This window comes from Stylophora pistillata, chromosome 1 (assembly GCF_964205215.1).
Source record: "Stylophora pistillata chromosome 1, jaStyPist1.2, whole genome shotgun sequence".
NCBI classification, from domain to species: domain Eukaryota; kingdom Metazoa; phylum Cnidaria; class Anthozoa; order Scleractinia; family Pocilloporidae; genus Stylophora; species Stylophora pistillata.
Genome location: NC_142519.1, coordinates 53,681,741 through 53,700,066, shown reverse-complemented (window position 1 = coordinate 53,700,066; position 18,326 = coordinate 53,681,741). Strand labels below are relative to the sequence as shown.

The 18,326-nt window shown below is 39.3% G+C and overlaps 1 protein-coding gene across 1 annotated transcript; it reads right to left on the bottom strand.

Annotated features, from left to right (window-relative positions):
• Positions 1 to 461: 461 nt before the first annotated feature.
• LOC148743105 (DNA-directed primase/polymerase protein-like) lies at positions 462 to 18,312 on the bottom strand. Its single transcript, XM_088749949.1, has 12 exons — positions 18,137 to 18,312; positions 17,966 to 18,055; positions 13,016 to 13,094; positions 12,254 to 12,345; positions 11,634 to 11,680; positions 10,517 to 10,608; positions 5,207 to 5,280; positions 4,416 to 4,462; positions 3,091 to 3,202; positions 2,503 to 2,585; positions 1,727 to 1,770; positions 462 to 1,592 (listed from the first exon to the last, which is right to left on the bottom strand). Exons 1-12 carry the CDS (start codon positions 18,187 to 18,189, stop codon positions 915 to 917), a joined length of 1,491 nt encoding a protein of 496 aa, XP_088606075.1. The 5' UTR covers positions 18,190 to 18,312; the 3' UTR covers positions 462 to 914.
• Between the last annotated feature and the right edge of the window lie 14 nt (positions 18,313 to 18,326).

The following is an 18,326-nucleotide window of genomic DNA, read 5'->3' as shown; positions in this document are numbered from 1 at the left end:
TGTATGATTTGGGACCAATTTGCACTCCACTTCGTTCGCTTACCATTATTAGGCAAGATGCGGCACAGTGATCACGAATAGAAAATGACAACACAGTTTACATCTTATTGCTAACAACTACAATAACAAAAAAATGATTTACACTTAAGTCTTTGAAATCACACTTGGACAACAGATGTCATGCCTCGATCAATTCAAAGCTTCAACATCGCCTCTTGTGGGCCAAAATATGTACTAATGCCCGACCCAACTGCCGGATAGCATGGTAATTTTTTTTTCGGGAGGGGGGGAGGGAGATAAAAAGTAAGATCAGCGACAGCAACCCAATCCTCCCTTGTTTTTGTACTCCTCTTCTACTGTCGCACAGTTTAATATCACGTTTCCGTTTACCAACTGAACACCTTGAACCGGCCTTATTTTTTCTATGAGGCTTCCTAACGTAAATGAACACAGTACGCATCTTCTGATTGGTCAATTCAGTTTCCAAGCGGATGCTTTATTAAAGGGGCCCGCATTTGTTCCGTGACAACTAGTTATGTCATAAGAGCAATGAAAATCTTTTTTACGGGCTCTAAATCATGATCAAATAACTGGGGATGTGAGAAGAGACGAAGGCGAGTGATTTTCAAACTTCTTTTCTAAAGTTTTTTATTTAGGTTCTTACAGCTTTGTTTGAAAGCCTCTCTTTTTCAAAGCTTTCTTTTCGGTTAAAAACAGCTTATCACATATTTGAGAACTGAGATATCTCAGCGCTACATCGTTTACCACTCATTTATGTAGTTTGAAAACACTTCTCGAAACTGACTTTAAAATCAGGGCTCTACAGGACAACATCGAATTGAACTTAACAAATAACTTACACTATCTTTGAAGCTTTTCCTGGAAAAGAGAGTTGTCACATAAAAAATAGTGTGCTAAACTAGTAGGATACATTTGAGTAAAGCCGTACTTTCGGCCTCCTCCGCAGCCATGGACAACTCTAAATCACCAAGAGATTCTTCATCTAACCACTCAGAAACTTCCTCTTTTGATAAAAATTTTTCCCTTGCATTATCAACGTAATAATTCTCAAGTAATACCCCACCACACATATATTTTCCACTCATCCTGGCTTGTGTTTCATCCTGACAAATCGCATAATTTGGTGAGAGGTCAATTCCCGCCGTTTTATTTAATTTGGTTTTGTTGCTTCTCTCGTCTGATAACTTCCATATTTCGTTCATGTAATTCTCATTATCGTGACAAGATTGTAACGTATGGTTGTTGTGATCCCTAAGGCTTCTTGTATGTGAAACTGCACCTTCGTTATCACAAGTGTGGTGTGGAACCTGAAGCTCAAGCAGTAATGCATCGTCGAAGTCATTACCGAAGTCACAATCACAAACTTTAGGTTGCGTAACACAACCACTATTGTCAAATTGCATTACATCTTGTTTATTTCTTAGGACAAAATCTTCGTTCATGTTGTTCTCCTTTGTATTTAGCATTTCTTCCATTTCATCATTCCTAGAATCATTTAGCCTCTGCTCGCATTCAGATAACAACTTACAAAGCTCTTGGTCATCAAAATCATTAGTTGAAAACTCGTCAAACTGAAAAACGAAAATAAACGGTTTTAAAGATTTTTAAATGAATTAACAAAAGAGCTATGGGATTAATCAGCGTAAACTACACTTCATGAATCGTATTCAATTTTTTTTACACAGGAGTGTGATTATTCAATTACCTCACAACTTGACAACGGATTGATTTCCTGTGGTATAGGCTTTTCTGAAAGTAACCACACGATAAATGGTTTGCAAATTGCTTTTTTTTTAACATACGACAATAGGCTATGACTAGTTTATATGGTAGAAAGTCTTTTATCCCCTCAATGCTTCTACAAATAGTGCAACCGATAAAGCTTTCCCAATGTTTGGGTAATTAATGGATGAATGTGAAATTTAGTTAAGCACTTCCCGCCGTTAGGAATAGACTCCAGACTTCTCCCAGATTATTTTTTAAGGCTCCATCTTTATTTCCATAGTTTTGCAAAGTCTGGAAAATTTTTCGCAAAAATACACACCTTTCTTATAATTTTAAGAGTGAGCGTCTCTTGACTATCTTTTTGAAGGACTGTAAAAAGCTAGAATGATGCTGGTAAAGATTGGAATATAGATAGATAGATAGATAGATAGATGGATAGATTAGATAGATTAGATAGATAGTTAGATAGATAGATAGATTAGATAGATTAGATAGATAGATAGATAGATAGATAGATAGATAGATTAGATAGATTAGATAGATAGATAGATAGATAGATAGATTAGATAGATTAGATAGGTAGGTAGATAGAAAATGAAGGTTACTTCTCCAGTTCCTGGAAAAAACCCTGCCATACTTTGCATTTCAATTGGAATCTGCACGAGAACTCTCCATGAATCGTTCTTCCGCACTCTCGATTTTAAGTCTGCTCCCCGACAAATCCTAAAATATGTGTTTTCGGCAGCCAGAACATACCAGGGGAACGATAGTCAATCCCTCTACAGTCGGGGTCGTGGCATTTCTGGTAGTAAACACCAAGTCTCAAGTCTGCCACAATCCTAGTATAAAAAAATTAACTGCGTGTTGGTGTATTTTCCATAATCATTGATTCACCTTTCTTATAATTCATGGACGATATTATTTTTGTTTATTAACCTCATTTTCTTTCAAGGGAGTTTGGATAGAACAACATAAGCACCATGCAGTAGAATCGTCGTGATCCAAACCCGAAGTAAACACATCGTAAGGCAAAGAAAATACATGCACTTTATATGATAAGCGGAAGAACACGTGCAGTCTCATTGGTTCTTACTTATGATCTATTAGAGGACAGACGCATAGATGACGTCACCATTTACATTATTTGCTCTCTAACAATATAAAACAAATATATCTCGTGTTGCAGAAGGTCTGTACAGTTATTGATCACAGAAGACGTTCAAATGTGGAAAGACTCTAAGTTCTTACCACATTTTGACGTTACCTGTGATCTATTACTGAACAGATGCACGGAAACAGAATCTGCCTGTTAATCATTACTGAAAGAGTGGCTTAATGGCTTACATCACGTTATTACTCTTGTGCGCTCTTCCGATGTTTTCGCACCAACGGTTATTAATAACATCATAAGTGATTAACTTTCCTGTGGAATAAAAAGAAATTTGTTTGTTTAGACCTTATCTCTAGAAATTCTCTGCACTCATCACAGCCTGATTCACTGAATTTGAAGGAACATCTGATCTCCTGTTCCTTACATTCCTTGTCCAGAGGCACGCCTCAGACTGAACTGAATGTATGCACAACATAAATATTGATATAATGTTCCTATATGTTCTAATGCTTTAGATATCAGTGATCCAGTAGCATCATCCCATATCAAGCTAAAAATAAACAGTACCAGTCAATACTTAAAGACAAAAAGAAAAATAATGAAAGAGAGGAACTGTCTCTGAGACTGAGAGGCTTTCTTGAAGGCTCGGTTTAGACAATATGTAGTTTCGAGATTGTTATTCAACCAATCGCGCATGTTTGCCTCCAATCGTCTTTGTAATAACCTACTTTTTTGCTTGGCTCACCAACAAGTGATCTGTGACTCGCTTGGAAGAGCATTCAATGGAAAAAGTAGAACTGATTGCGACTTCAATTCCCAAAGATGACTCTTTTATTGACAAACGTATGATCCATATTAACTAAAACAACAAAAAAAAGTCTTTTTATAGGATTACACAATTGCTGGTGAACCAGTAGTTTCCATTGTGGTCCTTGCAAACAAATGAAACAAGTGGTCTAAATTGAACATAACATCATTAAGAACATCATTAAGAACCCCAACCGGCCGGAGACAAACCAGTTGAAAAAGTCTCTTGAAAGTGTTTTCTTTTCCTTACTTTTGTTTCTTTTTAAAAATTTCTGAAAATGCTTCAAATTCCATTTGCTTATTTTGGGAGACACTGGTTGTTTCTTATATTTTCCATTGAAATTTGGGCAGAAAATTGGTGAACAAGCAGCCAAAAATTAATCCCAATGCACACACTTGCCATTTGACAGCAGTGCTTTACCTTCCAAGGACTAGCTATAGAAACCTGGAAAAGCTCTGGTAATGAGGGGCCATAATGGTCACAATGCAAATTCTCTGTTTCAGTGAGATTAATTTAAACCATACTAATACCAAACATCAATAACATAATAAAACTGACTTTGCAAACACTACACAATCAGTCCAAAACTGCACCTGAGGTAAAGGTTTCATGTTGTGTCTCTTCTTGTATTTTTGCATTAATTTCAGATGTGTGGACAGAGCCATTTCCAGTCAAGACCTCACTCTTTGGCCATGTTGGTTGATAAGAGTCAGAACCCACATCTTTGTTTGCAGAAAACTCAGAACCAACTCTGAGCTTCCTTTCCAGTAATGTGCAAACGTGTCTGACAAAGTTTCCTGAAAAACAGAGTTCTTGATCAAAATCAAAAATTGTCTCAATTGAGTAATACAGTATTATACACAACAACTTCATGTCTGGATTAAACATAGCTAAGGCCACAAAAATTAAGCAGAAGAATTAGGCAGTCAGAGAAAATCCATTTTCTGAAGGCTAATGAAGACCTTAAAATTGTTCCACTACAAAACAAGACAACAGCAAGAAATCCTGTGAATAAATTATAGGTAAAGAGATACCATGTTAAGGTCAGGGTTTGGTTGGGTCATTGTGACCTAAATTTCCTCTGACAATGTTACTTTATCATAGCTGAACAACAGCAGTGGCCAAAGTCAAAGAGGAAAATGAGAGAAGCTATTGAAACAACAAATGGAGGCCAAAACCTTAAAACAAAGAGGAAAAAACTGTTGATACATGAGCAAAATGGTTGTACTTCAGCATGACGCACTGAATGAAAGAGGAGCATTTCTCTTTGAAACATCTGAAAAGACCAAACCAGGCTCTGGAATAAAGTATCTCTATATTTTTAAAGTGATAATTATCATTAAAATTGTTGGAATCCCAAGTGTGTTAGACCTCAGGAATACTTTCACTAGCACTGAAGAGAGAAACTAAGTTGATCAATTACCATTTTTTAATCACCAGTATATCATAGAAAATAGTAATAGCACTTCACAAGGATAATAAGAAATCTTATCTGAATCATGCATTTGCATGAAAAAAACAATTCATTACCAGACACTAACCTTGAATCCAAATCTATAATATATTTCCTGTTACAATCAACACCACAAATCTTTTTCAGGTGGTGACAAATATACTGAAGAAGAAAAAAATATTCATATTCATTCCATAATATGTCCTCCTTTTAATGCTCCCCAGGAATAAAAGATCAGGCTAGGGTTTAATGCTCCTCAGGAATGACAGATCAGGCTAGGGCTTAGTGCTCCCCAGGAATGACACATCAGGCTAGGGTTTAATGCTCCACAGGAACGACATATCAGGCTAGAGTTTAATGCTCTCCAGGAATGACACATCAGACTATGGTTTAATGCTCCCCAGGAATGACAGATCAAGCTAGGATTTAATGCTCCCCTGGAATGACAGATCAGGCTAGGGTTTAATGCTCCCCAGGAATGACAGATCAGGCTAGGGTTTAATGCTCCACAGGAATGACAGATCAGGCTAGGGTTTAATGCTCCCCAGGAATGGCAGATCAGGCTAGGGTTTAATGCTACTCAGGACAGATAGATCAGGCTAGGGTTTAATGCTCCCTAGGAATGGCAGATCAGGCTAGGGTTTAATACTCCCCAGGAATGACAGATCAGGCTAGGGTTTAATGCTCCCCAGGAATGACAGATCAGGCTAGGGTTTAACACTCGCCAGGAATGACAGATCAGGCTAGGGTTTAATGCTCCACAGGAATGACAGATCAGGCTAGGGTTTAATACTCCACAGGAATGACAGATCAGGCTAGGGTTTAATACTCCACAAGAATGACAGATCAGGCTAGGGTTTAATGCTCCACATGAATGACAGATCAGGCTAGGGTTGAATGCTCCCCAGGAATGACAGATCAGGCTAGGGTTTAAGGCTCCCCAAGAATGACAGATCAGACTAGGGTTTAATGCTCCCCAGGACAGATAGATCAGGCTAGGGTTTAATGCTCCCCAGGAATGGCATATCAGGCTAGGGTTTAATGCTCCACAGGAATAACAGATCAGGCTAGGGTTTAATGCTTCACAGGAATGACAGATCAGGCTAAGGTTTAATACTCCCCAGGAATGACAGATCAGGCTAGGGTTTAATGCTCCCCAGGAATGACAGATCAGGCTAGGGTTTAATACTCCCCAGGAATGACAGATCAGGCTAGGATTTAATGCTTCCCAGGACAGAGAGATCAGGCTAGGGTTTAATGCTCCCCAGGAATGGCAGATCAGGCTAGGGTTTAATGCTCCCCAGGAATGACAGATCAGGCTAGGGTTTAATACTCCACAGGAATGACAGATCAGGCTAGGGTTTAATGCTTCCCAGGACAGACAGATCAGGCTAGGGTTTAATGCTCCCCAGGAATGGAAGATCAGACTAGGGTTTAATGCTCCTCAGAACAGATAGATCAGGCTAGGGTTTAATTCTCCCCAGGAATGACAGATCAGGCTAGGGTTTAAGGCTCCCCAAGAATGACAGATCAGACTAGGGTTTAATGCTCCCCAGGACAGACAGATCAGGCTAAGGTTTAATACTCCCCAGGAATGACAGATCAGGCTAGGGTTTAATGCTCCCCAGGAATGAGAGATCAGGCTAGGGTTTAATACTCCCCAGGAATGACAGATCCGGCTAGGGTTTAATACTCCACAGGAATGACAGATCAGGCTAGGGTTTAATGCTCCACAGGAATGACAGATCAGGCTAGGGTTTAATGCTCCCCAGGAATGACAGATCAGGCTAGGGTTTAATGCTCCCCAGGAATGACAGATCAGACTAGGGTTTAATGCTCCCCAGGACAGATAGATCAGGCTAGGGTTTAATGCTCCCCAGGAATGGCAGATCAGGCTAGGGTTTAATGCTCCACAGGAATAACAGATCAGGCTAGGGTTTAATGCTTCACAGGAATGACAGATCAGGCTAAGGTTTAATACTCCCCAGGAATGACAGATCAAGCTAGGGTTTAATACTCCCCAAGAATGGCAGATCAGGCTAGGGTTTAATACTCCCCAGGAATGACACATCAGGCTAGGGTTTAATACTCCACAGGAATGACAGATCAGGCTAGGGTTTAGTGCTCCCCTGGAGTGACAGATCAGGTTAGGGTTTAAAGCTCCTCAGGAATGACAGATCCGGCTAGGGTTTAATGCTCCCCAGGAATGACAGATCAGGCTAGGGTTTAATGCTTCACAGGAATGACGGATCAGGCTAGGGTTTAATGCTCCCCAGGAATGGCACATCAGGCTAGGGTTTAATGCTCCCCAGGAATAACAGATCAGGCTAGGGTTTAATGCTTCACAGGAATGACAGATCAGGCTAGGGTTTAATGTTCCCCAGGAATGACAGATCAGGCTAGGGTTTAATACTCCCCAGGAATGACAGATCAGGCTAGGGTTTAATACTCCACAGGAATGACAGATCAGGCTAGGGTTTAATGCTCCACATGAATGACAGATCAGGCTAGGGTTTAATGTTCCTCAGGAATGACAGATCAGGCTGGGGTTTAATGCTCCACAGGAATGACAGATCAGGCTAGGGTTGAATGCTCCCCAGGAATGACAGATCAGGCTAGGGTTTAATCCTCCACAAGAATGACAGATCAGGCTAGGGTTTCATCCTGCACAGGAATGAGAGATCGGGCTAGGGTTTAATGCTCTCCAGGAATGACAGATCAGGCTAGGGTTTAATACTCCACAGGAATGACAGATCAGGCTAGGGTTTAATGCTCCACAGGAATGACGGATCAGGCTAGGGTTTAATGCTCCCCAGGAATGACAGATCAGGCTAGGGTTTAATACTCCACAGGAATGACAGATCAGGCTAGGGTTTAATGCTTCCCAGGACAGACAGATCAGGCTAGGGTTTAATGCTCCCCAGGAATGGCATATCAGGCTAGGGTTTAATGCTCCACAGGAATAACAGATCAGGCTAGGGTTTAATGCTTCACAGGAATGACAGATCAGCCTAAGGTTTAATACTCCCCAGGAATGACAGATCAGGCTAGGGTTTAATGCTCCCCAGGAATGACAGATCAGGCTAGGGTTTAATACTCCCCAGGAATGACAGATCAGGCTAGGATTTAATGCTTCCCAGGACAGACAGATCAGGCTAGGGTTTAATGCTCCCCAGGAATGGCAGATCAGGCTAGGGTTTAATGCTCCCCAGGAATGACAGATCAGGCTAGGGTTTAATACTCCACAGGAATGACAGATCAGGCTAGGGTTTAATGCTTCCCAGGACAGACAGATCAGGCTAGGGTTTAATGCTCCCCAGGAATGGAAGATCAGACTAGGGTTTAATGCTCCTCAGAACAGATAGATCAGGCTAGGGTTTAATGCTCCACAGGAATAACAGATCAGGCTAGGGTTTATTGCTTCACAGGAATGACAGATCAGGCTAAGGTTTAATACTCCCCAGGAATGACAGATCAGGCTAGGGTTTAATGCTCCCCAGGAATGACAGATCAGGCTAGGGTTTAATGCTCCCCAGGAATGACAGATCAGGCTAGGGTTTAATACTCCACAGGAATGACAGATCAGGCTAGGGTTTAATGCTCCACAGGAATGACAGATCAGGCTAGGGTTTAATGCTCCCCAGGAATGACAGATCAGGCTAGGGTTTAATGCTCCCCAGGAATGACAGATCAGACTAGGGTTTAATGCTCCCCAGGACAGATAGATCAGGCTAGGGTTTAATGCTCCCCAGGAATGGCAGATCAGGCTAGGGTTTAATGCTCCACAGGAATAACAGATCAGGCTAGGGTTTAATGCTTCACAGGAATGACAGATCAGGCTAAGGTTTAATACTCCCCAGGAATGACAGATCAAGCTAGGGTTTAATACTCCCCAAGAATGGCAGATCAGGCTAGGGTTTAATACTCCCCAGGAATGACACATCAGGCTAGGGTTTAATACTCCACAGGAATGACAGATCAGGCTAGGGTTTAATGCTCCCCTGGAGTGACAGATCAGGCTAGGGTTTAAAGCTCCTCAGGAATGACAGACCCGGCTAGGGTTTAATGCTCCCCAGGAATGACAGATCAGGCTAGGGTTTAATGCTTCACAGGAATGACGGATCAGGCTAGGGTTTAATGCTCCCCAGGAATGGCAGATCAGGCTAGGGTTTAATGCTCCCCAGGAATAACAGATCAGGCTAGGGTTTAATGCTTCACAGGAATGACAGATCAGGCTAGGGTTTAATGTTCCCCAGGAATGACAGATCAGGCTAGGGTTTAATACTCCCCAGGAATGACAGATCAGGCTAGGGTTTAATACTCCACAGGAATGACAGATCAGGCTAGGGTTTAATACTCCACAGGAATGACAGATCAGGCTAGGGTTTAATGCTCCACATGAATGACAGATCAGGCTAGGGTTTAATGTTCCTCAGGAATGACAGATCAGGCTGGGGTTTAATGCTCCACAGGAATGACAGATCAGGCTAGGGTTTAATGCTCCCCAGGAATGACAGATCTGGCTAGGGTTTAATCCTCCACAAGAATGACAGATCAGGCTAGGGTTTCATCCTGCACAGGAATGAGAGATCGGGCTAGGGTTTAATGCTCTCCAGGAATGACAGATCAGGCTAGGGTTTAATACTCCACAGGAATGACAGATCAGGCTAGGGTTTAATGCTCCACAGGAATGACGGATCAGGCTAGGGTTTAATGCTCCCCAGGAATGACAGATCAGGCTAGGGTTTAATACTCCACAGGAATGACAGATCAGGCTAGGGTTTAATGCTTCCCAGGACAGACAGATCAGGCTAGGGTTTAATGCTCCCCAGGAATGACAGATCAGGCTAGGGTTTAATACTCCACAGGAATGACAGATCAGGCTAGGGTCTAGTCCTCCACAGGAATGACAGATCAGGCTAGGGTTTAATCCTCCACAGGAATGACAGATCAGGCTAGGGTTTAATGCTCTCCAGGAATGATAGATGAAGCTATGGTTTAATGCTCCCCAGGAATGACAGATTAGGCTTGGGGGTTTTCACTGAGCAAACAACTCATAGAATTCTCCAGTACAATTTTTTACAATACAGACAACAGTCCAGTATTTGCTCTATGTTATGTAATTTGCTCTACATGTATAGCAGAAAAAAGCAAGCCAGCAGAAAAAATAGATATCAAGTTATTTACTGGCGTAGATCAGTCCATACAAGAAAAAATGTACCATAAGTCTTGAGTATGAGCTGAGGCCTTTAGCCTTGGGTGGTGCTCTAGACCTCCAACACAGTTTTTCCCTTTATTATGCAGACCTCCTCCCACACACATTTACTTAGCAATGGAAAATATTCTCTCATTCATCTCCACTTATTCTCTTGTCTTCAATGAACTGTCTTTTACTCACCTTGATGAAAATGTCTACCATACTGGCTCCATCCTTTTGTGGATTAAATTTGGTTTTGAATTCCAGGTCAAAATACAGTCGACAAGCAGCCCCTATGATTATTCAAAGGTCAATAATATTGCGACAGAATCTTAAGTCAGATACAATGAAATATATGAAGTTCATATATTTTGAACTGCGGTATTAGATACATGTGATATACGATCCTCACAGTAGATAGCGCTATTTAAGCAATAGCAAAAATCAGACCTTGAAAAATTCAGGCCTGTACGGGATTCGAACCACTGACCTCTGCGATACCAGTGCAGCGCTCTACCAATTGAGCTAACAAGCCAACTGGGAGCAGGCTGTTGAGTTCGGTCTGATTTTCGCTATTGCTTAAATAGCGCTATCTACTGCGAGGATCGTATATCACAAGAATCTTAAGTGTAAGACATCAAACCAACTCCACAATATAGTTGCTACCAGACTTCCTCATTTTAAAGACAACAATCATTCACTCCATCAGGGCCGGGTTGTTCAAAACTGGGTTAAGATAACCCAGGGTTAGTTTAAATCAAATCAGATTTAAGATCTGAAAGCTTTCAAAAAAAACTTCAGTACAATTCCTTTTGTCTACAATTTGATGACTGAACATCCTTCAAAGAATGGAGAAAATTACCTGTGGTGAGAAAGGCTTTTGAACAAAGGAACAAAGAATCTTGATTAAAATTTAACCCCGGGTTAGTGCTAATCAGCCTTTGAACAACTGGGCCCAGACCTCTATCTTATTATCAACAACTACAATGGCCACCTCCTTCATCTCAACACTATTTTACCAATCTAGAATAATTTGCCGTCTCAGTTTTCAACAGTTTCACTCCCAATTAACTCCTTAACTCCCAACTGAGTGACCATAACAGAATACCTCTCTACAACATCAATTCAATATCAAGCAGACAACTGATGAGAATAGTCAATCCAACAACAAATTCTCCAAACTAACATCACAAGAATTGTAAAGAGTACAGTTAGGAGGCTTACTAATAAGATCTTGGGAGTGAAAGCACAAAGTCTGTGAATGGCTATTTTAAAAATATGTATTAAACAATTAAATTATACACAGATTTAAGAGTACCTTCTGGTATAACTTCATAATAATTTCTGTCCTCTACTGAACATATCCTACCAAGTTCAAAAAAGAAATATCAGGAATGACAAGGAAAAAATAAGGTTTTTGTTTGTCTGTTCATTTGTATGTTTGTTTTTTTGCACTTGCATCAACTTTCTTCATTTCAAGCTATTTGGTCATTTTGAATATTTAGGATCTGTATAAAGGTCAGTTGAACTCTTCTTTGGTCAGCTTCACCTGCGCTTTCCACCAAGCTTTTGCACTGCCAGAGGTTTTAAATATACCATGCCTTGTAGGGGAGAGATCCAGGGCAGGGATGCAGGAGATGTGCACCCCATCCCTCTGAGATGACCTGCACTTTTCTTACACCTGTATAAGAAAACTCAGCAGTTTGTTTGTGTTGGAGAAAAACATGAGACAAGATTGAAAAATGTATGTCTGATGCCTTGAGAATGGTAGTTTAGCATGGCTGTTTCAAGCAGTAGCCTTTCTTTTTGTCAGTGCAGACATCAGCTGGGTCATTTGTTACTGGTCCCACTGTGTCTTGAAAAAAACCCTGGATCCACCCATTTGTGCATTTTTTGCAGATTGCTAAGAACTGCAGTAAAATAAATGTGATACCTGACCTTGTGTATTTGTGCCAAAAATATGGCAAAGTTGCAACAATATAGCCACGTTTTCCATCACAGTCTTTCTCTTTGGCAAACACATGAACATCCTATCCAGTAAAAAAATTAAATTTCACTATAAAATGTGCTATTAGTTACAGTATTTCATTACTTCCTATCCTTGAACTAGTTTTGCTTTACGGTGAGAATGAACCCAAAAGTACAGCGACTGTAGAAAGAGAAAAACAAATCCAAAAAACTGCTATTCCTAATTAAAAGGTAAAAACCCAGTTACTTCACTTGCATTGCAAGACATTCTTCCAGAAACAAATAAAAATTTAGGTGAAGTAGCTCTGCTGAATAAATTATGGAATGGTTGAGGCACAGAAAGAAATTAATGTTCTAAGATGAGAGGTAAACTGTAAACCTTCACTAATGATTGTCTGCCTTGGTGTGTTAGGAACAGCTACGTCAAATTAATTTTGTCAAAGGAGAATTCTTATTCTAAAATCTTGAGAAGCTGATGTTTTGTTAACCATTGAGATTCCATAAACCGCTGGTATGTTTTTCTTTGAGGATTAGAATTGCCTTTCTGAGTGATACTAGGCCTAGACCTGCCAATCACAGTGAATTAAATAGTTGAAGGAAGCTTTAAGAAAATGATAATTTTGAGGTGACAAAAAATATATATATATGATATTACGTTTGCTAAAAAGTATGTCTCAACTCCCAGATATGAGAGGAAATTAAAAGAAACTTTTAAACCTTTAGCTCACCTACCTCTTGACAAGTCTCGAGGTAATCAAAGGCCATCTGTTGTCGTGGGAAAGTTTCAAAGATAGGTGGAGGGTCATCTATCCTAAAAAACATCATCAATGTTAGGGACGTAACTTTACAACTGAGTTGTAACTTTAATTACCAGCAAAGATAAGAGTAAAGCTGAACATGCAGCGTAGTGGAAGTTACAGAGCAAGTCTTTTCTAAAGCACCCATTACACCCACTAGAAACGCATTAGACATTCAGTCTTTTCTAAAGCACCCATTACACCCACTAGAAACACATTAGACATTCAGTCTTTTCTAAAGCACCCATTACACCCACTAGAAACACATTAAACATTCAGCAGCTATAAAACCTCAGAGGACAGGCCTAACTTCAACAGCAACTAAGAGATTTAAAAAGTTCACATCACAATGAGGAGGGGCATTGGGATTTCTGGTCTTGTAGTTTTGGCTATTTTTTAGACTGGTTTTCAGCTTTTAGCAGAAAAAAAATCTGCTTTTCGGTTTTGGTGCTCATTCCAGTTTGCAGATTTTCCATTTCTTTTAAATGGTTTTGGGTTTTTATCAAAAAATTCCGATGGGTTTCGCATTTGGTATCAGATATGGTTTTCAGGTTTTCCTATTGGGTTTCCATTTCTCTTGTCTCACTGCATTAGGGTTTTGATAACAGGGATGTGGAAATTTAAATCATTTTGATGGTTTTACACATGGTTTTCAGCTTTGATCTGCTTTTTTTCTTTCTTTTTTTTTTTTGCAGTCTCTAATAGACCCCAATACCCCGATGTAACATTGGTTCTACCTGCCCACAACCTCATGGTCTTGGAGCGATGTATTTTGAGGAGAAGGAAGTAAATAGGAAGGAAAATATAGAAGTCCATGCTGGCATTTTAGTGAGATTCAGAGCACGCTAGGTTGTTTTCTAATCATTATTATCCCTTTCCTAATGAATTATGTTAATAAAAAAAATTTCCCATTAAACTCCTGGTTTATATGATCATTTTTATCTTTATCTTTATCTAAATTGTTTGGTTCACTGACTAATTATAGCATAATCGTACATCTTAATTTGGTGACATATTAAATTTTTTTAAGCCAAAGGTGTAAATTGGAATTGTGTAGGGACCATTTGTAACTAAAGATGACACGATGGTAGGATTTCCGCACTGCACAGCCCCATACTTATGTATTGTGTATTATGTACACAGTTCATGGATAAAATAAAACAATGACAAAAAAGCAAATTGCCTTCAGGAAAACGTTTTTAAACTAATAGAAAATTGCAATAAAACATTTTTTATTAAAACATTAGAATACGTTTGACATGCTACACAGGGACATTTCGGACATGGCAGTAACGTCATTATCCAGTCAAAATTATTCAGAGCTCTATTAGATACTAAAAGTGGTTGAAACATTTGCCAAAAAATAAATAACTAAAGCTAAACAAAGGTACACTGATTCTGGAACTGAAACTATGCACTTAGTTGGTTATAATATTATAGTTTTTAAATGTGTAAATATCTCTGCGGGCCGACCTCTACTTTTCATAGTTGCATTTCCCAAACGAAGCTAAAAAATCAGATATTGCCTAAATTGGCAATGTTTATATCTATAATGTTGTAAACAATAAACATTTCACACAAATGAAAAGTGCAAAACTTTGAAAGAATGTTATCTTCTGAGCAATATCCCGAAGAAAAATCTCACTTCTAGCTGTAATATTGTAAAAAAAAATTTTACATGGAGGACTAACCAATGTAACTACAATCATGTAACTTAAATCGTGTACATATCATCCAGATTCCGAGTACTGTACCTTCTTTCATGTGAATTTAAGCAATCCGAAATCCTTTGACGATACACCAATATACTTGTCTGTCATTTGAAACAGAGTCAAGTTGAAGCTGGCTGATCTACACGAAACTATTGTAACACCTGTCATTTGTCATAAACATGTACATTATCACAATGGCGTGACGATGGCTTTCTCCATGAAGTTTATATCAGGTCGCTCCAAAGAAGAGGAAAAATTGACATTTTTCAATATTTCAGCAGATTGCCATGCATTCTGTAGTAAAACAACCAAAAAAAGAAAAGGGAGGAAAACCTTGATTGAACTTTCATAAACACTGAGAGTGAGAGTATACATGTAAATTGCAACTTGTCAGTGGTAGTACTACACATAAAACCCAGTTACCACAATATCAATTTGTACAACATATTGCTTCTTTTTACAAAGAGCAGGTTCAAGCAGTTGTCATTTCCGGGTGACAGGAACTGAGATGTTTGGAATCTGAGACATTTCAAATCATCTGAAAACTGTTAGAAAACTGTCAGAAAATTTGCACAAGATATGATAACGAGAGACTTGTCACCGCCACAGTGCAATTGAGTCAGTCAATGTTTCCTTCCATGTCTTGATCAATAAAAAATCAAAACAAAGTTCAAAATGAAAGATTCAATGAAATCATGTCGTAATTCCACCTTTCAAACTACTCACTATCCACACGCAAAGCTAAATTTGTAGAAAATTAGTGTGATAAAATCCCTGTTCCATTTGTTGTAATAAGGCGATACTGAGTTGTTCAAGGCTCACGTGGACTGTGTGTGTAAAAACGTGGCATCAAGGGTTAGTATTCTGGGCCATATTAGAAGTTTTGTCACAAAGGAGGCAGCAACACTTGTTCATAATGCTTTAATTCTACCCTTATTTGATTACTGTGACATTGCCTGGAGTAACCGCCGCCCGGTTAGCTCAATGGATAGAGCGCTGGCCTGTTGTGCGGGAGGTCGAGGGTTCGAGCCCCGGCCGGACCATCACTCAAGGTCTTAAAATAATTGAGAAGAATTTGCTACCTTTCTATAACATCAAGAAATGGTTAGATATTCTAGTCTTCTCGGATAGGGACGAATAAATGGAGGTCCCGTCTCCTGCAGGGTTGGGGCAGGAGACGTTAATTTCCCACACACGAGATTACTGTGTGATGGATGTCCTCCCCTGGGGTGGGATGGGTGGGTTAGGACAGCAGGTCCACATCAGCTATTACAGCTGCCAAATTAATCAACCTGCTTAAATAAATAAATGAACTTCAACCTTCTACAGCAAGATATAGATTGACTGCAGCGCTTACAAAATAGATCTGCATGGATTATTACACATTGCTCTCGCTCATCTTAAGCAATAGAGCAGCTGCAATGGCCGAATCTTTCCAGTAGACGCTATTACCACAAGGCTAAACTCGTTTTTCTCTGTCTTCACTCATTAGTTCCTAGTTACTTTTCATCATATTTCATCAGATTTTCGAATATTCATAACTATTCCACAAGGCAAAGTATGAGGCTATACCTACCAAAAGTAAAGCAAAATTTTGGGAAAAGGACCTTTCTTTTTCCTGGCACAGAAATTTTTAATAAACTTCCTTTAAACATCGTGAAGAGTGAAAACATTAAAACATTCTGCCACTGAGCAAGACATTTCTTGTTATCTTAACTTGATCTTTTATCTACTATTTTAGGTCCTAACTAAGTTTTGGCTTTGCGGTCTTACATGTAGGCTGTTAATGTAGTTTTAAAATCCTAGTCATATATATAAATAATTGAGAATTTTGATGTAATTTATTTTTAAGAAACAGGGCCCCTATGGAAACCAGCCTTGTGCTGAATGGGCTACCCTGTGTAAATAAAGGTTTACTTACTTCAAAATCTCCACTTTGTGATAGTTTTTACATGAGTGGTTGATTTTGATTTTACATGCAGTACTACCACTGACAAGTTGTGATTTATACTCTCACTCTCAGTGTTTACAAACGTTAAATAAGGTTTTCTTCTCTTTTGTTTTGGTTGGTTTTACTTCAGAATGCGCGGAAATCTGCTGAAATATCGAAACAATGAATGACCATTTCTCGTCTTTCTTGGAGCGACCTGATGGAAACTGGAAACTTCATGGAGAAATCCAGCGTCACGCCATCATGATAATGTACATGTTTATGTTAAATGATTGGTCTTAAGATAGTTTCGTGTAGATCAGCCAACTTTAACATGTTTCAAATGACAGACAAGTATATCAGTGTATCATCAGAGGATTTCGGATTGCACAAATTCCCATGAAAGAAGATACAGTACTCGGAATCTGGATGATACGTACATGATTGTCATTACGTCGGGTAGTCCTCCATCAGGGTTGATCAATTGTTTATAAATATTAAAACTAGAGGCAAGATCTCTTTTAGGATATTGCTCAGAAGATAACATTCTTTCAAAGTCTTGCACTTTTTATTTGTGTGAAACATTTGTTGTTGAGAACATTAGATGTAAACATTGCCAATTTATGCAATATCTGAATTTTGAGTTTCGTTCACGAATTGCCACTATGAAAAGTAGAGGCTGGCCCACAGAGATTTTTACACATTTAAAAACTAGCACATTATAACCATGAACTACCTGCATAGTTTCAGTTCCAGAATTGGTGTACTTTTGGAGAAATTTAGACAAACGTTTCCCTATTTTACCCTACAGCAGAAGTGACCAAAACTGTACCAAAATAAATAATCTATTGGTGTGTTCACATCCACTCCAAGGGAAAATAGAAAGCATCAAAGTAAAGATGAATGATGTCACTATGTATGGTAGCAGTACCAATCTGTAATGTTGCATGTAGCTTGAGATAGACAAATAAACATTTACACTTCTTTTGCAATATTTTTTATATGAAAATGAGGCTCCAGGCCTCGAACAAGCAGCCATTGTTACCATGGCAATAGGAGTGCTGCAACCTTTAACAAGGGCATTTTTGTGCATCCCCTCTGAGTGCCTAACTGCAGGCAAAATTTGAAGGGGGTTTAAAAATTTTCATTCCCCAAGATGTTTGATTCTTACCGATGAATAACATTTGTATAATTTCAAACGCGGTAATGATTTCTGTCAAATATACTAAAAAGTTGGGCGTACCTTCGACGTTTAAGTAAAATCGGGTGATCTCCGAATTCCCTGGCACATCTCTCCAATTTACTCATCTTTTGTTGCCAAGCTTCATTCGTTCTACAGCCAGAAAATTAAACAAACTAGTAGTAGTTGTAAATGAAAATCAACACAACAGCTGATGAAGTGACGTGCAGGTACCTCTTTGAATTGTCCCCATAAAATGCCCTCGTTGTGACTGTACTTTCTGCCATCTTATAAGTATGTATCCATCACGATCGTGTTTCTACTCATAGATGCTAAAACTATCAATCTACCACACGAAAACGCGAACCAAACTTGAACTGTCGTTTGCCTCTCGTCTGCCATGTTTTTCAATATTTCGCGCGGT